The sequence below is a fragment of the Etheostoma spectabile genome, chromosome 11 (genome assembly GCF_008692095.1).
Source record: "Etheostoma spectabile isolate EspeVRDwgs_2016 chromosome 11, UIUC_Espe_1.0, whole genome shotgun sequence".
Classification (NCBI taxonomy): domain Eukaryota; kingdom Metazoa; phylum Chordata; class Actinopteri; order Perciformes; family Percidae; genus Etheostoma; species Etheostoma spectabile.
Window position 1 is genome coordinate 5813984 of NC_045743.1, and position 23315 is coordinate 5837298.

Genomic DNA, 23315 nt, shown 5'->3' on the forward strand with positions numbered 1-23315 from the left:
GAGGCACTAACCCCTAAGGTAAACTACAGTTTTGTGTATATATGTCATTGTCTATCCACTAAATGATGGCCCTTTACAACAGAGTTAAATCCTCACTATACCACTGCAGGTACAGTGGGGCTTGAAAGTTTGGGCACCCCAGGTAAACAAAAAATTATTAATATGCATAAAAAAGCCAAGAAAAGATGGAAAAAATCTCCAAAAGGGGCGGTACATGAAATAAACTCTGCAGGTTGCCCAAACTTTCTCACTAAATATGTACTGTTTTAGGCCTATTGGCAGACAGCCATTTTAAATGTAGGCAATGGCATGTTAAGAGCCTTTTTAAAAAAATTAAAAATGGTTTGCAAGGTTACTTTTACTTTTATACTTTAAGTAAATTTCCAAACCTGGACTTTGTTACTTTTACTTGAGTCAAGAAGTTAAATAAGTACTTCTACTTTTACCAGAGTAGTTTTTTAACACAAGTACTTCTACTTGAGTACGGGAAGTGAGTACTTTTGCCATCTCTGCTGCACATGGGTCGGCACTTTTAGTGACATTTTGAGCATGTTTAGAGGCTAAAAACATGTTTAAAACTTGCCCTGTTTCAGCCTGTTGGGTGCTACCTCTAGCAGGAGGATAACACGGTGTAGGCAGCACTGATTGTTTTTTTATTTTTCTTGCTACTGACAACACTCGAATTTCCAAACAACCGAGCTACGTGTTAAAATCGACCGTAATTCTCCTTTAAGGTATAAATTCAACACTAGAGTCAAAGTCACGTTTTTACTTTCAGACCTTTACAAACGTAAACCAGACAATGAAATCACTTACTATATAGTGCAGTTTATTTACAACATTTTAATTCTAAGTGAAATGTATACACTATATTGTGCCCTTATAGGTTTCAAATTCTCAAGTGTATCTTAATACGTAAGAAGCCCATATACATGAAAAGATTTTTTTCTTTGCTGTCAAAAACTTTTTTCGACATGCTAAACTATGACTTTTTTACTCTTTTTTTTCAACATACTGTGACTTGCTATAAAATGTATTTTTGTGTGACTTTTTAGACATACCATACTATGACTTTTTTATTTATTTCTTTTTCTTTTACTTACTATCCTAAGAATTTTTTGTTCATTATTTGCCATGATATATTATGAATTTTTCACACTCACTACAGATAAAGAAAAATTTCCCCAAAACTTTCATGGGGAAATGGAAGAAACCTCAGGAAGAGAAACTGAGAAAAATGGACAGACAGGAAGCAAATGGTGAGTTTACAGAACAGCCAACATAACAAAATAATAGTTATGTATAAAAAGTATACATAAAATGTAAACGTATGAAGAAAACGGATCCCGGAGCCATTCAAATGGCAAACAGCACCATACTAGGATTTGACATCTCTTCATCCAGGAGCACCGTTCAGATGTTGCTGTAGACTGGGTTGTATTATGATGATGTTCATAGAGTTACAGTAACAATAATAACTATACCCGTAGCTTTGTTGTTAATGATAGGGTGATGATATGTCTTGCTTGATGTATGTATGCTGTGCTTTATGTGGTTGACATTGGACAGTGATGACATGGTGCATCAAGATTGGAAAATCGCCAGTCTATTGCAGACTCTGTCACCCTGCCACTGTGAGGCATCGGACGGTGAGCTGGGTGGCCTCCGTCAGTTTCCAACAGGACTTTGGGTGCTGTGGTGTCCTTTCACTGAGACGTGGCTGGATCCTGGATCCTATTTTGAAAGGTTTTTAAAAGTCATAGTATGTCAAAAAAAGTCACAAAGAAGTCATTTTATGTTGAAAAAGTCACATAGTCATATTATAGCATATCAAAATAAAAATTGAATTATAACCCCAATGGCGTGTCAAAAAAAGGGAAAAAGTCATAGTATCGTACGTCGAAAAAAGCAAAAAGTCATAATTTAGCATTTCAAAAAAGTGATGGTATACTGTGTCGAAAAAGTAAAGTCATAGTATAGTTTGTCAAAAAAAGTCAAGAAAACTAATTGTATAGCATGTCAAAAAAGTGAAGTCATAATATAGCATGTTGAAAAAAGTAAATAAAGTCATAGCATGTCAGATAATGTCACAAAAAAGTCATGCTCTGAAAAATTAAAATGTAATTGTCTATTTAAAATATTAATTGTGCCTTATGTGATTGACATTGGACAGTGATGGCATGTTCCAGCAAGATTGGGAAATCAAATAGCCAGTCTACAGCCAATCATGTCACCCTGCCACTGTGAGGCATCGGACGGTGAGCTGGGTGCCCTCCGTCAGTTTCCAACAGGACTTCGGGTGCTGTGGTGTCACTGAGACGTGGCTGGATCCTGGCATGCCGGAGCCATTCAATCCCAAGACTTTTTTTTTTTTATGCACAAGTTGAAGAAGCTGATGGGTTAACATTTCACTGGTATTGTATGTCACAAATAAAATGAATAAAAGGATTGATGAGTCATTGTATAAGTCATTAAAAAGTATGTCGAAAAAAGCAGCACATCAGTTGCCTCTCTGTCAGCTCTTCATAATTTATATTGAATTGTCTATTTTAAAATTATTCCTTTTTTTTTGTTGACGTTAGGAGATGGCATCCTACTTTATGCTAACAATCCTCACTGTGATCAGTGCCATTTAATAGAAAATGTTCTTCATCTTTTATGGTGTCAAAAACATCCTAAATCTCATCTTTGATTAGAAAAGTTTTATTTGTTAATTGAGCACATATAAAGCATTGGGTGATGTTGCATGCATGATGAAAACAGAAGGGATGTAAGTTACATGCAGGTTGTACTGTACTGTGTTCATTCTTTACAAATAATCTCAACCAGAAGACCGCAATCTTGTTTATCAGCCATGCAGCGGTTACAAAAATAACTATTTCCCTAGCAATTCATTACTTTTTTAAACAGTGTAGACAGTAAATGGAAACAAAGAAATAAAATTATTTTTTACACAATAGTGTTCATTGGGCCAGACAGAGCAAGCTACCTGTTGTATGCCCTCTCCTTCTTGGCCCTCTCTAAAGTCTTGTCCATGGTCTTCTCATTCTCACCCCTACACTTGGGACAGTACCACTTTCCCTTGGGCTTATGGTGAAGCCCAACACAGGAGAAATGAAACCACTCAATAGGACATTCATCGTTATCACAGCCAATCATCTCGCCATATGATACCTGCTCACACAGGCAGTACGTTGGCTCATCTGGATCGATGGGCAGATCTGGGGGCGACACTTCTCTCTCAGACTTTCCTTTTGACCTTTTCTTCTTCTTCGAAGATGTTTTGGCTCTCTTTTCCCGGGATGCCCCCACTCCTGCTTCCTCGGTGTGATCCAGACCCCCGTAACTTTCCCGACTTTCTCCATTTTTCTGTCGCCGGGAGCGTTTCCCTCCAGCCTTGTCTCCACAGCCTGAGCCTGGGGTAACCTCATCACGCTTCTTGTCGTGGTGGCCAGTTTTGCCTGGAGTAACGGTGGCTGATGATGATGAGGATGACATCGTGGATGATGCAGTGGTTGTGATGGATGTTGCTGTGGGAACGTGACTCTCGGGGACTTCTTGAGAGGAAAGGAGAAGTTCAGAATGCCAGTCTATTTGTCGTGTTCGATTCTCAACCAACTCCACCTGAAACAGACAATGTTCATATTTTACTGTAAAGCTCTGCTCGCTGTCATGTGGAGTACCACATGTACTAAAGACTTGCAGTTAAGTTAAAACTAGAATAGTCAAAAATTTGTTTAGTTAGGATATGTAGAGTGGTAAGCTATAGTATGATTTCCTTTGATACATGAATTGCATTTCAATGATTTTGTATGTGAAAATACATTTGCACAATCTGCAGGAAACAAACTTGAATACAAGGTTTTATTTTTGCACATTTTGGATTTGCTTAATTTAACTGACTGAAAAGAAAAAGGTGAGGCAGGCTTCCTGTATAGCCAAGTATGTGTAGTAACATTTTACTAGAGGTGTAGCAACGTAGCTAGAAACAGATTTATAATGGTTTAACCACTTCTCCTTCTCTTGGATTTAAAAGTAAAAGGTGAATGTTAACATTCAAAAGTTAAGCAAACCGTTAAACCTCCAGTGTGGAACTATAAGAGGAAGATTCAGCCTTAATTGATGAAGTTCTGCCACTGTCCAAAGACTTTTTTCCTGGTTTTGATTTAAAGTGCTCATATTATGCTTTTTGGCTTTTCACATTTATATTATATATATATATATATATATATATATATATATATATATATATATATATATATATATAGAAAACAGAGCGTCAATTTACGGTGAAAAGCGGAGCTGCAGCAATGTGCTGTACAACAAATATATGGTGTTTTCCTGAAAAGTAAACCACATAAACCTATTCTGGTACAACCTTTAAATACAATTGTAAACTTAAAAATTAGCATAATATGAGCACTTAAAGTGAAATTAAAATGTGTGCAAATGGAAAAACCTAATACAAAAAGTAAATTTAACAGGTCTTTAAAAGATTTTTTTCTTTTTATTGACTCTATTTTCTGAGCACAAATGTTCCAGGAAAGCACTTCTGTACTCAAACAGGTGCACACACTCCGAACAAAGAGCAGCTTCACTGGAGCAGCTGCAGCCCACTCTTTGTAACCGACTCTAAAAAAGGTGTATTAATCAGGTAACCACTTCTTGCTGTATTTAATTAGTTTTCATTTTTTTTTGACACTATGAGTCCTTTATTTTGGCACCTCCTAGCGGAACTGTAACCTTGTACACAAAGGGGGGACTAGTTTGAGATGCACCCAAGGAGGGAACAACACATGTCGCTCGGTAACCATATACAGCTCTAAAGGATAATAATCAAGCATCTAGCTGGAACGGAAACAAGTTTGTTTGTTTTTGATTGTTCATGTGACTTTTGGGTAACATTTATGTAAGAGCTAATTTAATGTTATTTATCTGTCCTGTAGCTCTTACGGTGTTTCACGATGAACAGGTGTACGGAAGGTTACGTAGATTTGTTTTCAAACTAAGGCTGACGGATGAACATAAACAAGGCTTCTGGAAACATCAGTACGCTTTACCATTGTCTGGCTGCGGGTTTTCCACACTCTTAACATACCATTTGACCAGCAATCTGTATCTTCTCATCTCCGAGCTCTTGACTGCGAATCAGCGCTCTCTGAATGGTTAACTGAAGCTTTCGCCTCTGAAGCGAGTCAGATTCCCGGCGATACCGTTCATAAGCATCATCAAGCTCCTTCAGAACATCTGCCAAAGAAGAAATACAGGAAAAAATAAATAAATAAATAATAATACAAAATAAAAATATTCTCAAGGATACACAAAACAGAAATGTAAACTGTCAGCTCATTACTTTACATAACAGATAACTTTATTGATCACCATCATGTGGTATACAGGTGTTTGGTGAGTAACGAACGGGTTACGATTTAAGGCTGTATGAGGTTTAGCTAGGTGTACCTATTAAACTGGCAAGTGTGTAGTTTTTGGGTTCAGATATGTCTGTTAACATGAACTGATTCAATCACTTCTACATAAAGGTTTTTGTGACGTTTGGAAAGGTTAGCCAAAATGCATCTGGAGACAAATCTCTGTTTAGTCTGCAGTCAACGAGCGTGAAAGATGCATCCTTAATGTTGATCAAGCATGACACATGGATAAGACAGGCTGGGGAGTCTGACTACTTTGGTTGATGGAAATGAATATTGCCGAGAGCAATGTGGTTGCTGTAAAGCTCAATCTAGTGGGAGAGGTTAAAACCTAGTGGGTGTAGACATGCAGCTACAATGTAGAGTTTAATTATACAGAACACCAATATAGGTATATTTCTACCATGTAGAAGTTTGTTAAGCGTTCAGTTCATATACCTGGCAAATACCTGCTAATTTCTAATTTACTTGGTTTATTCATATGTAAATGTAAGTGCACTCTCCACGTGTTGAATTGAATGCTCATCTGTAATGCACACAAAGATATCTCTCACACACACACACACACACACACACACACACCACACACACACACACACACACACACACACACACACACACACTTTCTCTGATACATATCCATTCACATAGTACTTGCTTTCAGCAAAGGAAATATAACAAGGAATAACAGCTACAATTATAGTTCTGTGTACAATGTTTGACATGTCCAACTAAGGTTAACTTTATTTGTGTAACCTCTTTAGTATGTAGTCTTGATTCACTTAGGAGGATTTTAAAGAGATTTGCACATCAGGGGCCACACTGTGCAGCTTATTTACCTTGATACTTGGCATCAATTTCCTTCATAATGGACACACTTCTCTGCAAGTCAAAAGGTAGTGACTCCACCAAATCCAAATACTCCTCGACATAATTCACAACAACGTGGCTGGGGTCGCCATTGGTCGGGTTCAACATTGCAGGTCCCTCTCCACTCCAGGGCACTTAGACACCTGTTGACAATATATCATTATTAAAAATGCGTTGTTGCTCTAAAGCTGTTTAAATGCTGTTTTATTGGCAGTTCTTAATTTAACTTCATCAGACTTCTCTGAGATAATGATGTATATTATGCATTTTGTCTTGTTTTCTTGTACATACCTGAAATCAGTCTGGAAATATAGACTAATGGTCAAAATGTGAAAAGGGGAGGGGGCAACAGATCTGGAGTCAGCCATCCTGAAAATTGCTACGTGTACAATGAATCTGCCAACAGAGTGCTAATTAGTTTGGGGCCGAAGAAAAATAACCCAGTTCAAAAATAATATAACTAAATAAATAAGAGCAAGGTGACTTCAGGTGGATGACATTACGTTAGTTAACGTTACTTGACGTGCAAGTGAACAGTAAGTGTTTAGCTTTGTTGTGTCCTACAACAAAGCTAAACAGTAACACGAACTACCGTTAAGGTTAGAAAACGTTGGCTGAGTGGTAAGCCGACATATTAATGTGAAATCAACCACGAACAAGTTCACTGATGAACTTGAATATTTCCATCAACAGCAGTTGAGTTCCAGTGCCTAATTTTAGTGGTGATTATTAACCAGTTATCGTAACGTGACCCTGAACAAACTTCCTCCTTACTGCATGTTTGAGATGGGGTCTTTGGGCTTACTTTAACTCTAGCTAGCAAACGCACTCAACGAAATACAATTTCAACAGTGACGTTAGCTAGCTTTAATCGCTGAATGACAACGATGCAAGTGTAAGCAAACGACAACGTTACACCAATGTGTCAAAGATTAACGTAACTAACACTATGATAAACCACAACGTAAACAATCACAGAACACTTACATCAATAAGCTAACGAAACACAACAAACCACGTAAGTTATAATCAGACAATATTATAAGCAGTCATTTTGACACTTTAGGTGGTCTTATTTCAGTAATTTTTGCTTCAATGTAACGTTAGCCGAATTAGCTTGTGTTAGCTTTTAACGCATTTCGTTACTAAATAAACGACTCACATTAGAATCACTGCAAAACATTCAACACAGCTTGACTCATCTAGTTGGTAGATAGGAGGCTGGCAGATGAACTTACTTATGTTGATATTTGTTGCTAGTTTTTCTGCAGCAAACGTTTAGCACTCCGTGGTGTAGCTCCTCTTGCTGCTGTTGCTAACGCGGTCGTGTGAGTAGACCGCTGTAACAGCGTAGGTCCTAATACTAGCCTAGCTAGCTAACAGCTAGCTAAAGCGCCTGATCAAATGTCTATGTGCTATAACCACAATTACACGTGAATTAACTTGGCTTTTAGCATTAATGTCAGACTCCTATTTTGTATCATTAACGTTACTATATATATTACCAATCTGTTATACACAACTAACACAATGCCCCTTGCTTTGGCAGTATCTCTCTTGTGCAGTGCGTGGATGCATTAAGATGCAAGGGTAAGAAACATGCGTCTATGGTACTTTTCCATGATCCAAGTCAATATTGCCCCACTGTGGCAAACATTTACGTTACAATGAAGGCTTTTTAGGAACGTCAAAAAGTCACAGACACAAAATTTTATTTATTATTTATTTCAAAATGCAATCAAGTTTCTGTCTTACAGTGGCCACATTACTCTTTCCTTTGGTGGGTTGTGAAAAATATAACTACCTCAGCACGTTTGGTAAATGCATTCATAGATAATACTTGAGATATGGAAGACACATTTGTTTGTTTATTTTCTTCTAGGGTTAATTTTATACTCTTCAAACAACAAGTCAGTGTGGATATTTCTTTTGCACCAGATTTTGAGAGCTGTCTTTAAAAGGCTAGTCCACACCTCTCTAACATTAAATCAATTACAGCTTGAAGAGAACATTTTCGACTGGTTCAGCCAAAGGCTACAAGAGTAGTTTTGCAAAATTGAGTATGTATTTATAGATTTTAAAACAACAATTTCACTCGTTTTCAGCTTTCAAATAGCTTTTTGAAGGCTGTGCCAATCTCCTGGATCATGTCTGATGTGGTGGTGGACCTGCCATGTCGCTGGTATGCTTGACTGTTGCACTGTCTTGTAAGAGAACAGGCACCGAATGCTGCAACCACTGATGGGTTCAAACTGGAGGAGGGAAAAAAAATTATGGATTAGGAAACATAGAGACACACATTTACTTAACATGTATTTATCATATTACGATTCAAAATACCAGACTGTGGGTTTAAGTCCTGATCGATTCCCTAATGCATGATCATGTGACAATAATACATGGGGGCTGCAAATAAGATATTTTAATTATCAATTAGTCTGATTGTTTTATCTATAAAATGCCAGAACATAGTAAACAAGTTTCCCATAGCAGAGCCCAATTTTCAATGTATTGTTTTTCTGTCCAATAACCCAAAGATATTTAGCTTACACACAAGATTAAGAAAAGCAGCAAATCATCACAATAGAGATATATCTAACTCTATATTTACCTTGTACTTAATAAAATAAAACTTACAGAATGTTTTATAAATACATGTAGTTCACAAAATGCAGTGTATGCAGTTTGTAATGTGTTTGAACATAAAAAAAACACTGGTATGGTCCTTTAAAAAGGTGCTATACACTACTATTAAAACTAAATGCACAAGCAGACAATCTTGTCTTCACCTTCTGCCCATTCCAGCTGCAGAGGCAGCATGGGCCCAGTGTGCCAAAACTCCCATAGATCCAGATAGAAGATCTCCCTGTCCACCACATCTTCTCCCACTGCCCTCAACACTGCATGAGATCACTGAAGACAAGAAGTCACAACATAAGATCACAGTCACAAAAGAAAAAGAGCTCTAAAGTTTGCTAAAGTGTTATTGTTTTCCTACTATATAAGGACTTGACACTAACCCTTGGTGCCGTCTGTAATGAGATCCTGTTCTCCTTTTAGCACCACAGTGAGGTTGCCCATGGCTACACTGAGCTGCATGACGCTGCGTTGATGATCAGTGCTGTTCATGGGTTCGTGGTGCTGAGACAGCAAACACAGGAATAACGTAAACACACATACAATAACACACAGAAGCTATCAATTGTTAACTGAATCAACTCTGCAGAAAGACCCACCAGTGCCTCATACAGTCGAGTGAACTCCATGAAGTTAGGTGTAAGGATGCCTTTATGGTACCCTTGAATAACAGATGGTTGCTGTGTAACTAGCCATAAGCCGTCCTGTTGAAAACAAACAAACGACACACACTAGGTGATTGCGTACAGCTTTTGCAAATAAAATCCCATCTGTTCAACAGCTGGAACTTGAGACTTACTGCATCAATGACTATAGGGATATCTCTTGCTTTAGACTTCTCTATCACCTCCTAAAATAGAAAGAAAAAAGTGTTATCAAGCCATAATGTAAATTATATATTTTATTTAGGTACTGTTGGTCCAACAAGCACACTGTCATGTTCTCTTAAAGCCATAGTGCGTAGTTTCTGTCGCCCCCATGAGGCATTCTAAGTAATGACAACAACACTGTCAGCGCATCCACATGACGCAAGTGCACCAACTTCAGCCCTCCTCCACACAGTTCCTAGTAGTGTTTATCCTGTTAAATCAAGGAGGGCACGGAGGATTAAAAAAAAAAAACTAAAGAACATGGACTCTACAGAAGAGACAATTATCTTGTCATTTTTATGTCCTCTTTATCTCCAAAGCTGAACGCTGCTGATGTTCTTTCTCAGGAGTGATGTAAAACGCATCACTCGAGCTGCTGCGCACAAAAGTCGCCAGACTACACCATTTTGTAAACATAGCCATACTGGGAAATACAAAGAGTTCTGTGGAGTCAATATGCTTCAATAGCTTTGAATCAACTCATTTTGCAATGGCTTGAATGGAACAGACGTTCATTACTATAAAATAGTCAAACACTTTTGCTTTAAGGCAGAGCTACACAAAATCTTTACATATACATATCTTTAGATTTATATACTGTACATACACATATACCTGTTTCATCAGTCTAATCAAAGTTAGGCTACAATTCAGTGTCGCCTAAGCAGCAGAGCAAATGTGCTTCTTTCAGAGAAAGTTGGAATCACCAATACGACACTCTCACAAGTCTACAAGCCATGCTTTCTTGGAAATAAAATTGTAATTGTGACCGATATATCCGTCACAAGGAGCTACAAACATGAGGAGCTGTGTTTCGCAGCTTAAATCCATCAGTGTATTTTATCAAACAACTGTTAAAAACTATGAGTTTTGTTCCATTTTGTAAGAGACTGTTTTGAGTACAAGGGTGCAATAGTGAATATTTTCCACATGCCTTGGCTGCTTTCAGTAATACGTCTTCTCTCCCTAGACCTGGTCCCACCACAAGGCCGTGAAGTCTTGGGAGCCATTTTTCAATCTCTTCCACTGCATTAGGACTGTCCCTTGACACACAGACAAACACACACAGACACACACACAATGTTAGATGTGTTTGACTGCACAAAATACGAAAAGTCCTGGTTATGTTCTTGTTTCCAAAAGCTATTTCCTTTTTATGCCTTGTGCGTCATCCTGGTTTTCATTAATAAAAGGTTTTATGAATTCATTTTTACCATGGCAACCGTGCACACACAGGGGAAGGAAGATGCATACATGCCACTGTATCTGCATATTTGTCAAAATCTAGAAGAGCTTGTTTGAGTTATTGTTTGTGACATATGGTATTTACTACTATAATACAGTTTTGGCATGTTTCTATGAAGCATATATATAGTTTCCTGTTTAGCTAAAGCTAATGCAGTCTAATACAACAGTCATGCAATAAATCCAACTTACAAAAAGGTTAAAATGTTTTGCGGTTTAGAGAGGTGTTGATTCAACTTTGTGATCATTTTGTAAGACTTAGGTTGTGGTGCTGTAAAACTTAATTGCATTATGCAAACAGCTCTGTTATTTAGCCTACTGTCATTAATACTGGTGTGGACAAAATAAAAGAAACACCCGTCAGAAGATCCTATGAAAGAATGTCCTGTCAAAATTATATTCAGATGATAATTGGTCCAGGTGGATCTGTACTTACAGAACAGGATGAACTATGAGCTCAGGGCTGTATGATTTGATTACAGTTGCAGCATCTTTTGTGCAGAACACATGAGACAAGTCAGCCCCCTAAATACAAGACAAAGGAACCATCACTGCACCAGAACTAAACCTTAACTTTAAAAAAAGATACTTTTAGACTGGGTAACATTAATGATACATCATTAGAATTACTGCCTACCACTTTCAACGCTGAGATGGCGGCGAAGTACGGAGCTCCAGTATAGCTTTAGAGAGTGGAGATGAAAAGAATTAGGGCAAATGTGCTATAGAATAAAAATAAGGCTATTGTTTGGTGAATGATGTTGACATTGAGGACAAGTTGTGTGACATACTCTTGGCATCCTCCGATGATCCCAATACGTCCATCTTGTCCCTTGTGCTTTTTGGATGTCAGTGGAGGGACTATGCTTTTTACTAGTGAGAGGATGTCATCATCCATGCTTCTGTGTGATGTAGACCCCAAACTGTAGTAGCGTTCAAACACTGAGGAAATAAACAAAGCGTCAGTTTTAAAGTGTGAGATACTACTACTTTTTTCCTTTACACAAACATAAGATGACATCAGTTTCACAATAAAATCAACAAATACAGAGATAATGATGTACTGTGAATAAAGATAAACCACCTAACTGCACCGAGGAGTAAACCTATATATATATATATATATAATATATATTATATATATATAGGTTTACTCCTTGATGCAGCAGGCCCGGGTTCAACTCCAACAATAAAGGCTTAAAAATGTCCAAAAAATAATCTTAAAAATAAATAAACAAACAAACCACCTAACTAAGGAAAAACTTTGTACTGGAGCTCCATCACTGAGCCTTCGCATTACAGCTGATATGCCTTTAATTGTCACCTTGAGGCTGCACATGACACCGAAACTAATACCTAATGCCTGGGGATCTGTGTTCAATAGTTGACTTTGTTGAGTGCAACAGTCTGTCTGGGGTGAAGGGCGTCTGAGATGACTTGACTGGCCTTGTGTACATGATGGGGAGGCACTGGAGAACACAGGAGCACGGGCAGGAGGAGCTGTTTTACAGGGAGTGGCTGCAGAGCCGGGTCTGGTGGAGGAGATGCTGGAGAACATCTGACCGAGCATCTGAAGCATGTGCAGCTCCCTGGCGTGTTCGGCTTCCCTACGGCGGTCTTCTGCCTGCAAGCGCTGCTCCTCCATCCGATAAAAGTTGTCCTCAGCCTGGGCGCTCTGCTCCAGGAACTGCTCCATTAGTTTCTCCATGGGGAAGTTAGCACGCCGCTTTCTCTGCCGTTTAGGTGTTTTGGTTGATAGATTACTGGTCGACTGGCCGCTGTTATGCGGTCTTACTGAAGTGCCTAAAGTAGAGTGGGGTGAGACATTATGTGATGCATCTTTGAGCAAAATCTATAATCAAATAATCATGGTATTAGAAATTATCCACCAAACATAGAAGAACCACTGAGTGTGGACAAGGAGGGAAGACTTACTGTTATTGCCCATTGTCACTTTAACTGGAATGGGGATGGGAACAGCTGGGTATTCCAACTTCACTTCAGTTTCTGCAGGATAAGGACACTCCCCTGTGCTCTCCGAGTATGCATCCTGAGCATCTTCTCCATCTTCCTCCAGGCCATCATGATCCACGGCCTCTTCTCCCCCCGCCCCGCTGTCTATAAACTCCTGGGGGTCAAGAGCGGGCCGGTTGCTCAAAATCATCTCCATGGTGTCATAAAACTTACAAATCTTGTGATACTGCCCGTTGTTCCGTAGATTACCTTCCTTTGCTAACAAGTACTGTCTCTTGAGGCTTTTGATCCGCACCCTGCACTGCTCCGGCGTCCTTTCAAACCCCATTACCCCCAGCCTCCGGGAAACGTCGCGGTACACGAAGCTGTTTCGGAAGTTTCCATCCAGCGCCGTCTGAATGTCCTGCTCCCCCCAGATGTTCAACAAGGTCCTCGTCTCTACGTCCGACCACAAGAAGCCCCGCGTTGTGTTCGCTTGCATAGCGGATCCAAACGGGCTTGCTTACGGAATAACCTGCACCACAAGGAGTTCGAGTGGAGATGTTGACACTGCGGATTATGATGGACGCCTAGTCTGGATATTTGATGCGGGGCGCCGCTATCCCAGACAGCAACAACTGGCCATTTAGCAAGCTAGGTAGCTTAGAAAGACTTGTGAGGGTTATAATGATAGTGTTCAACTTGCGAACCATTACAATATATTGTAAGTAACCTTACAATATATATAAACTCTTTGTATGCTAGCTAAAGCCTCTCATTTTACGTCGCTAGCAAAATGCGTAGCTCAGTACTTTGAGATAAACTGACTGAGGATCGGTGTCCCAAGCCCTTTTCACAACCCTAACCTTCATTGGTGGAATTCCAAACTGACCTCTGATCAGTAGTCTGAGGGTAACTTCACCTTCTCCGCCTGCTCCTCCGCCCATGTTTCTGCGGGGTCCTAGAGACCTTTATGAAACCTTCCATGTGTCGACTTATCGACCAATAAACGGCGTGTAGCTTAGCTAACATGACAGCTAACCTACAGGCCACTGCAATGACATAAAATGTCGCAATGTTTTCTCTCCACTTTACCTTTCTCGTTCAAACAGACCAATGTGACGACAATCGACAGAGCAACTGTGATAAAGCAAAAGACGAGCATCTGAACCTCGTGCGCCATGTTTTTATCATCCTCCAGCCCCCCTTGTTGTACACAGTCCTTCTTACCTAAACTGGAGCTGCGTTTAAACGCTGACAACTGAACACAAATGATCCTGATCATGAGGAGCCTTGACTTGACAGTACAATGCCCCAGTACAGGAAGAAACATTTTATGATGCATTTAAAGGTGCCTCGGAAAAATCAAATTCCCAGAATCCTAGTAGGTTGAAATCATAGGTTGAAATCTGTCAACAGAGCTGCATCTAACCTGTTCGTGTCGTGATTCACTCAGGTCTTTAACCCGAGTCTTTAAATTGACTCACGATACGCGAGTCTCTAGTATCATAAACTCGGATCAGTTGAGTTCTACTACAATTCAATCTAAATTCATTCATTCATTCATTCAATCTAAAATGATAACAGATCCATACACAAACCTCTTGCAACATTAGCTACTATTCCGAGCCATCTTAGCTGCAAAAAGCTTAATAACACCAGTTCCAGTTAAAATAATAAAGTAGTATAAAAATAATAACAAGCACATGGACATTTCCTTTATATTGTTTTGAAATTGTTTAATTTTTTTTCAACTTTTATGTATCTCTGGGTTTGAAACTGTTTCCATGTCTCTATTTTATCCCCGTATTAGTTTGGTAAATGTGATATTTCCCCCTGGTGAAACAGATAAGATAAGACTACATTTGAATGTGAGATATGTGCATTTTGTTAGCAAGATTTCTGTTTGACACTCATTCTAGAGAGTGTGAGTGTATACACACTATTACTATGTTCAAATAGGCTGGCAGTCTGTTCATAGCAGGTGTACATGTACAATGTCCGACCTGAACATTTGGGCTGTATGTTTGTAGATGCAGATATATTTTAGCCTTACAGTAAATCCTAAACATGCTTATTCCTCACAACATTTCTTTGCTCAGAAATAATTGCACGCATAACGTGTGCTAGGAAAATCACACTTCACAAAAAGTAACTAGGCTGTAAAGCACAGTGCTGCCAAACTTCCCATTAAAATTACACAAGTGCGTTTTGTCTATGGAAAATGGCAAGAGTTACGTTATTTTTCAACATCAACATTTGTTTCTGGCCCGTGATATGAAAGAATTTGGGCACCTCTGCACTAGAGCCAGTTCCACAATGAGATTTCCTGACCCCTATTTTCCCCCAATTGCGGAATGGCTGCGGATCCGCGCCAGACCGGCGGCGGAGTCAATAGGTTTCTATTAAAGTCAATGTGTGTCTTTTCACTGACTGCGGAATGGCTGCGTTCCGACTCCATCCCAGCTCCGGCGATCCGCAGCCCTCTGGAGAAAATACGCAGAGTTTATATTTTTCATTTTTTCAGCACACCGCAAATTGTGGGGACAGGAAGTCGAAACAAGAAAAAAGAGGTGGAGGGTGGGGTGTTTGCACGATGTCTCTCTCTTTCTTGTGGGCAGGCCAAATTCTCTGGGTGGGCAAAGTAGAGAAAAGGGGGGTAACCTTGCTCCTTGTGATGTCATAAAGAGCAGATTTAAGCTCATCTGAGCTTTCATTTTCTCAAAGGTAGAGCCGGATATGTAGGGCTTGGGCATCTCTCGCCATTTCTAGTCATAGAGTGTATACAGTCAGGGAATGCATATTAATGTTATAATAAACAATGCATAAACAAATGGGAACTTTTAATGTTCCAAGAACATTTGATGTGTTGCTACACTTTTTATTTTTGCTGGATTTTGTGAAATGTTTTAAAAGAAAAACAAAACAAAAAATCATCTTGTTTAGTTTAAAACTAAAGTTAGTTTGTAGGAAATTGGCAATTATAGTGTGATTAAAACTCACTGTTTAAATTATTTACAGTACTTGATTTACAGCTGATATGTGAATAGGTACATAACCTTATTTGTTTTAACAGTAATTTAGTTTTACTGCAAATCATCATAGGAAGTGCTTTTATTTTGAAGGAGACTACACGGAAGTTTTCTGTTGTGTACTCTTGCTAGCTTATTGAGATGAATGTAAGATGCTAGATGTAAAACATGTCCATCTGCTCACTTTGTTTTTTGTAAAACTGTAACATGTTAAACAGTAATTGGTCACAGTAAAAGACAAGTGTTTTTGGTCGTCACTCGAAGCCATTTCACTACAGGTACCTCTCCACGGCTGACAAAATGCAATGGTATTTACTTATTCTTCTTCTACTCTTTAAAAAAACAATGATGAACGACCTGCTGTACCTCTCCTTCTTACACCGTCGGTGTATCAGTCTGCTGCTGAAGGAGCTGCTCAGGGACCCCACGGTGTCATGTAGGGGGGAGAGGTGTGTACTGTGCGACAGTAAGTCGCGTGGTTATGACACAGTCGTTTGCCAGGGAGAAAGCCCTTAACTGTCTATCATTTTTACAAAAACGTCTGCTACGGAGCCACAACGTGAGATACAAGGTAATGGAGCCTTTCATACATTGTTGTGTTTCTTTAGAAATAAACAACGGACAAATAGAGTCTTTAAACGCGTCAGGTGTAAAGTTATTCACTGTCAAAGTGGCGCCTAAATATATGGCAGTCAATGGACTGCTAACGGCGGGTGATGGTTTGGTAGCATCAAAATGGCGCCACAGGGAGAGGCCGACCCCCTTGCCTATTTCCTGTTTCCCTTCAGTTACTTTTTGAAGTTCAGATTCAGGCAACATTATGAGAACGAGCCTACGCTGGATAGTTGAATCCACTTTCGTTCATATGAGAGGAATGTAAGAGGAATTCGCGACCAGTCTGACAGTTTTAGGAGCTAGACCGAGTTTGTTTTATAAGATTTAGAGAGGATAAAGCGCCACTGTACCGGGACGCGATCCAGCGTCATGCCCGAGCTGTCGAAGATGAAGAAGCCCGACGTCAAGGTTGTTCTCCTGGGAGACATGAACGTGGGGAAGACGTCGCTGCTCCACAGGTACATGGAGAGAAAGTTCAGAGACACCATCAGCACCGTTGGAGGGGCATTTTTCCTCAAACAGTGGGGACCTTACAATATCTCAATATGGGACACTGCCGGTAATACCTCATTTTCTTTACTAGACTAGACTTCTTCATCTTTTATTTTAAACTCTTATTAAGTCTCCTTCCTCCTGTTTATTTGTGTTTGTTTACCTGATAACGCGTAATCCCACCACTTGTGGCAATCTCTGGTACGTGACCGTAAAACTGACCCTCTACAAATCCGCCTCTGATATATAAATAATGTTATTCTCACATGTAAACAAATATAGATTAAGATCTGAAACAATTAACAATATCATGTTCTATAGGTTTGCACAATTAAAACATTTCAGGTCAAAACTGGATAAAAATACAACACATAAGCTAATATTAAATCATTCGTTGAACAATACATATAGTTAGTCCAAAGTTATTTTCTACAAGTTTTGAATTTTGAAGCTTAATCTTAAAAGAAAGATGGCAGTTCAATGTAATGGTACAAATATATAAAATAAAAAATATGATGACAAAAATCATAAACAACTCAATGTATTGTTTAAAAAGGGACTTTTTCTAAAACATAAAATAAAGTGTTATGAAAGCAAGGTCTGTCGTCACTTAGTCAAAGTTCATTTTTTTGGATCAATTTTATCAAGTAAACATCAAATCCAAAAAGGGAAGACGATTTATGACCATTATGAAGTCATAAAAATAATGTCCAGGCACTTATGTTTGGTTACAAAAATTGAGTGAAAGGCCTATAATAAATAGGGCAAGATATTAAAAATACACCAGCGCGTGTCGGCTTGAGCATTCCTCAGGGTGTAGTGCTCAATCTCATATCAGTTTAAATTTAATTATAAATGCTATACTTTAATCAATTATAATGATGCATATATTTCTTTAACTTTCTGATAAGTTGATAACAAAGATGTCAGATTTAAAATAAATATAAATTAATTAATTGGAAAATGATTGATTCATTAATGACAGTAACTGTTTTTTCAGTTTTTGTTGTTTTTCATGTGCTAAAATGCATTTTTAGCCCTTGTAAAGTAATGAGTTAACACCACATCTATCCCTTAATCGTTAACATTTGTATTTTTATTGCGCTAACAGAAAATCACCCACCATGCAGCTGCATGCTTCCTTAACAAGCACTTCAAGGCCCTCTATATTCTGCAGTGACCTTAATACTGATTCATTAAAATTGTATCGCTACACATAATAAGTTCCTTCACTCAGGGTTTCCTGCTTGCTGAACAACACAGAAGTTATAAAATCACAGTGACCTTTGCCTTAGTCCGTATTACTCAACATTGGACTCGTCTGACCCAATCAAAGCCATTGCCATTGGCTTCTGCAGAAACGCTCACACATACAGAGACAAACATCTATTATGAGCTGCCTGTGATGGAGGCTTTAGGAATAACAACCACCGCTAATGCTTCGATAAAAGACAATCAATTCCAAGTAAACGCAAAGCCTCTAACACTACGCTGCACGGATTCTTACTAAAACATGTGTCAGTTAAATGAGTAGGTAAGCTTGTTTACATGTGCTGCAGCCTGCATGTCAACAGATAAACGGCAAAGGACCTTATTCTATCAGATGAATCAAATGATTCATGAAATGGTGTTAACGGATATGTTTTAAATAAGTTGCTGAAAAACCCAGTGAACTTAAATGATGACGATATGAAATTTATGCTTTTCCAGAAGCCCCAGGGATCACATGATTTGAGAAAGTCTTTCACTTTAAATACACTAATGTTGACTATGGCGGCAGTATTTTGTTGATTCTTCTAGCTACTGCTGATGAATAAGCTTATAACTGCACTACATTCTGTCATTGTGAAAAAAGAATTCCGGTAAACCCTCTTAGGTAAAAGTAGAGTTGGTGAGCCACAGAGATAAGGAAAGCCTGACCATGTCACCAGCCATTTCCTGTCTGTGTTTTCCAACTGCATGACCCCTGACTGAAGGCTGTTGCGTTTTCTTATTCAGTCACTGTGGTAGAGAAATGCCAGATCAGTGCTGAGTCATTTTAGGGTTACTGCTGCTGACTGATCAGTGTCGGCCATAAAGCTTTGGAAGAGTTGCCGTTATAAGGGTTCTACTTAAACTTGTCCAATGTTTGGCTCAGCACATTGTTAACAGGCTGTCTGTTGATTTTCTCGCTGATAATGCTCCTTTTTTAGTTTAGTTTCAAAACCCCATGAAGGCGTTTTAAGCTGCCTACCCTGTTCCTCTTAATAGTCACATGACGGGTGGGAAAGGAAGACGTGACTCCTCATGCTTTAACCTTCTTTTTTTCAAACTTACATACAATAGTAATTTCCAGAAGCACATGTTTTGTGACTCAGCCAATAGTATGGTAAAAAAAAGAAGAAATAAAGCAAACTTCTTACATCAGATCTTCAGTGTATTGTGCATTGAATATACACTTGAGATAGCATTATCGCTGGAATGATTAGTTGATTAATCAATTAGTCGACTGACAGAAATTTTTTTTGATAATCAAATCATTCCGTTTCCAGCTTCTCAAATATGAGCATTTGCAATAATAATGAACTCAACATATGTAGGGTTTGGACTGTTGGTTGGATAAAACAAGGTATTTGAAGATCTTCATTGGGCTCTGGAACATTTTAATGTTGATTTCCCCCCAATTTTCTGACTTTTTTTTTTTTTTAAACAATTACTTATAAAAAAAACAACAACTTAGTTGTACCTGATGAACTGGTATTATTCAAGAGAGGCCCCCAGTCTTCAAAGCCCTTTCAAGAATCCTGCATGTTTCAACAACAAAGGTTGTTTCTGTTTACAAACTGCTGACCGTCTTGCACAACTTCTCTGTGTTCTGCAGTGCTTTTCATGGCTGTTTCCAAGTTTGAAATGGGTCAGACTTCTCTCTGTCTCCTCAGGTCGTGAACAGTTCCACGGGTTGGGTTCAATGTACTGTCGAGGTGCAGCCGCTGTCATCCTCACTTATGACGTCACCAACTGGCAGAGCCTAGCTGAACTGGAGGAGCGCTTCCTGTCCCTGACTGATACTGCTAACCATGACTGCATTTACATGGTAGTGGGCAACAAGGCTGATCTCACAGACTCTAAAGCCCTGCTGTCCCAGGACTCAGATTTGGCGTCTGAGTGTGAGGACAAGAGGACAGAACCACAACTGTTATCTGCTTGCCCCACACCCCCGGCATCCCCTACTTCCTTTTCTGGGATAACACTACACAAACAGGTCAACCTTGAGGATGCAGTGGCTTTTTATGGGAGAATACTACGCTACAAGGGCCTTGAGGAAAAGAGCAGCCTGCCTGCAGAGAAGATGTGCTTTGAGACCAGTGCCAAGACGGGCTACAATGTGGACACTCTATTTGAGGCATTGTTTGATCTGGTGCTGCCTTCCATCCTAAGGAAGAGAAACGAGAACCAGGAGTCTCCTACAGTGGACCTGGAGGAGTGCAGAGGGGCCGGCAACAAGCGGGCCAGATCTGCCTGCTGCTAGGGGCTATAGTTTGTTACCAGCAGAGACTTGTTTTTAACTAAGGAAAATCAAGAGGTTGATGTGTACTGAATACATACTGTGATGGTACTACTTATTTGCCTCGACTGAGAACCAACATTAATGACCTCCCAGTAACACAAACACACATTCTTGATTCTGTCCGGAAAAGCAGCTAGCATTCATAGTGTCCGCTGACATTTGAAGGAAGGGAAATAAACGAATGTTGCGTTATAGCTCTACGCTTTAAAGCCTTTCAACCCAATGACTGAACCACACTTGTATCCCAAAGACGTGCCTGTGGGCAAATAACACACATAAGAAGTCAACCACTGCTTTTTGTTAAGGTTTTGGACTGAGAACTGAGACTGAGAAATTATCAGCACTAATTGTTATGTTGGTGGCACTGTTTATTACAGTTGTATTTTAAGGTTTCCACAAATCACACTTTTGTTTTCTTTTATGCTTTGTTACTAGCATTGATACAGATCTTTATATTTTTTGGCACTTTTGGATCTTTTTTTATTGTGTTAATAAACCTGTAGAATTTTTAACTATGCTGTCATAATACATATTTTTATTTTGCTGACTGCCAGATAAGGTTAATATTGTGAGAGTAAAATGATACAGTCAGAACTATAACAAACAACTTTTAATCTTTACAATCCAATGAAATAATGGAAGGAAAATGACCAATATTACATTACAGTTAATTGTCAGTATATTCCTGGTTGAATCAAACAGTTTATTTTCAAACAAGTGGATCTAGGAGAAGTAGAACATTTGACCTATTTTCTAAATTGTGTAATACACTCTAACTTATCCCAAGTGACCACAGCATGGATTTGCTGCAGTCAGACCTTTGATTCGAGCCGTTTACATTCTGTCGTGTTGGCAACTCGGGACAGTTCAATAATTAGTAGATTTGTAAAGGAAAATAAGTGTGACATGAGTACTATTAGACAAGGTATATGTTTAAACTCTAAGGGAGGGGGGTCAAGTTCATTCAGCTGGTATAAATACAAAGAATCAGTGCATTGTGTGAACATATGGTGTATGAAAAAATAAGAGTTAAAGATGACTTTTTTGCAATAGTTGAGTAATGCATAAAATGGACAAACAGTTTGAAAGCTCGGATTATAAAAGGTTTTGTAAGAGCAATGGTATAAAAGCAGGATAATACTGTCAATAGTATCAACCACAATTGTTCAAGACACATTCTTCATATGGCTGAGAAGCAGTGTTAGTGGCTTTATGGTGGGCTGTATACCCTAAACAATAAAAACATCTAGATAAACTGAAGCAGTGCATACACATGGGAGTCTTTGGTTTAGCTGTAGTGTACGGCCTCTGATCGTTTACAATTTGTGATCTTAGCTGAGGTAATAAGTTAAAGAGTAAGCACCAATCCACATTTTATCCACAAATACTTGTATTCCCATAATGCTGTTGACTTCATAATGGGGCTTCTCCTGTTTCTTTCTACAGCGGGGCATTGCACTCAAAGCTCAAGGCATCACACAGTCATTGCATAACTGAGCTCTGTGGTTCTGGGAGAATGTTTCCCATTTACATTGATCTAAATAAGTATTTCAGATCCCCCTTTGTTTGGTTTAGTGAATGGATAGAGAGACGCCACTAGACCACTTTTACTGCAACAACTTCTTTGTGTCGGCGTTACTTTAGAGTCTCTCACAAGTTCTTCATGCAGACTTGGCAGCGGCTGATGCGTGACAGGAGCTGGCCTGCTTTGAGCGTCTCTGATGCCGGCTCAGTGTGGAACGACTGGTCTACGGAGGTTAGCCAGAAGCTTTGCTTGTTAGCAAAGTAGTGGCATGTGCCTTTGGCCCCATTACACTCAATGAATGGTGTTGTGCGGAAGTCCTCCAGGCAGGAGCCAGGTGACGACAAGGACTGACCCCCTCCTTCATTTCCTGCTGCTGTGTGCTGTAGAGACAAAGGTGAGAGGGGAAATGAGGCAGGTGTGAAGTCAAATGTACACTAAAGGGTTTGGTAACATGTAACATTTTAAAGGAAAAGTCTATTGATATTGTGTGTTTTTCTTGTTGTCACCAAATCCCATGAAAAGACCAAACCAACAAATGATTCATCAACTCACTAAGTATTATCTCTGTAGCCACTAAACCCACAGCGGAAAATAGTTCCCAACAAATACACAATTTACTCCTGTTGGAGAAACGTTTGCTAAAAACAACATAGCAACCAGCTGTTTTGATAAATTACCTTTTTCAAAATAATAATATATGTTTATGACTCATTTTGAAATATTTTCATCCTCCGTAGAAATGAATAGGCTGGATATTAATGCCACAGACAGGGTGGGAAAATCAGAAAGTATTAGGAGACGGGCAAATGCATTGTTGGTTTGAAAATGTTTTGGATTTGTTGACAATGACAAAAATAGAGAATATCGGCAGCCTTGCCTGACAAACTACTGTACACTGATTGTAATCAGGTCGGATTTTACACAGAATATGTTGGATTGCTTTGTTGTGCAAAGACATTTGTTTGCTATGGCACATAATGTAGCCCAAATTAATGACAAATAATAGGAAACAAAATCCCATACAACAATAGAGGGTAGATGAAAAGTGGTGACCTCTTTGTAACAAGAGGCAATGTTATGAGAAAAGGAGGCCTAAGTGGG

The 23315-nt window shown here is 39.1% G+C and overlaps 4 protein-coding genes across 13 annotated transcripts in view; 1 reads left to right on the forward strand and 3 right to left on the reverse strand.

Annotated features, from left to right (window-relative positions):
* Positions 1-2692: 2692 nt before the first annotated feature.
* On the reverse strand, positions 2693-7862 carry ing1 (inhibitor of growth family, member 1). Of its 2 annotated transcripts, none has more exons than XM_032529251.1 (4): positions 7538-7862; positions 6269-6442; positions 5099-5247; positions 2693-3624 (listed from the first exon to the last, which is right to left on the reverse strand). In XM_032529251.1, the coding sequence occupies exons 2-4, from the start codon at positions 6405-6407 to the stop codon at positions 2986-2988; spliced, it is 927 nt and encodes a 308-aa protein (XP_032385142.1). In that variant the 5' UTR covers positions 6408-6442; positions 7538-7862; the 3' UTR covers positions 2693-2985. The 2 variants fall into 2 exon arrangements, with proteins under 2 accessions (XP_032385142.1, XP_032385143.1); XM_032529252.1 differs by lacking the exon at positions 7538-7862 and adding an exon at positions 6591-6735.
* Positions 7863-8010: 148 nt separating this feature from the next.
* naxd (NAD(P)HX dehydratase) lies at positions 8011-18181 on the reverse strand. 8 transcript variants are annotated; one of them, XM_032529182.1, is made up of 12 exons: positions 14099-14436; positions 12986-13538; positions 12407-12853; positions 11842-11992; positions 11688-11733; positions 11487-11575; positions 10740-10848; positions 9736-9786; positions 9536-9640; positions 9320-9440; positions 9089-9212; positions 8011-8551 (listed from the first exon to the last, which is right to left on the reverse strand). In XM_032529182.1, exons 2-12 carry the CDS (start codon positions 13503-13505, stop codon positions 8401-8403), a joined length of 1914 nt encoding a protein of 637 aa, XP_032385073.1. In that variant the 5' UTR covers positions 13506-13538; positions 14099-14436; the 3' UTR covers positions 8011-8400. The 8 variants fall into 8 exon arrangements, with proteins under 8 accessions (XP_032385073.1, XP_032385075.1, XP_032385076.1 ...); XM_032529184.1 differs by having other exon boundaries at positions 14234-14435; XM_032529185.1 differs by having other exon boundaries at positions 12986-13178; positions 14234-14433.
* On the forward strand, positions 16810-21792 carry rab20 (RAB20, member RAS oncogene family). Its single transcript, XM_032529272.1, has 2 exons — positions 16810-17209; positions 20061-21792. Exons 1-2 carry the CDS (start codon positions 17020-17022, stop codon positions 20648-20650), a joined length of 780 nt encoding a protein of 259 aa, XP_032385163.1. The 5' UTR covers positions 16810-17019; the 3' UTR covers positions 20651-21792.
* Positions 21281-23315, reverse strand: part of col4a2 (collagen, type IV, alpha 2) — a 69006-nt gene continuing 66971 nt past the window's right edge. Inside the window, exon 48 of one of the 2 annotated variants that reach the window (XM_032529130.1) lies at positions 21281-22594. In XM_032529130.1, the coding sequence (XP_032385021.1) occupies positions 22340-22594 (255 nt within the window). In that variant the 3' untranslated portion in view covers positions 21281-22339. The remainder of the gene's footprint in view (positions 22595-23315) is intronic. The other variant, XM_032529131.1, reaches the window with a different exon arrangement.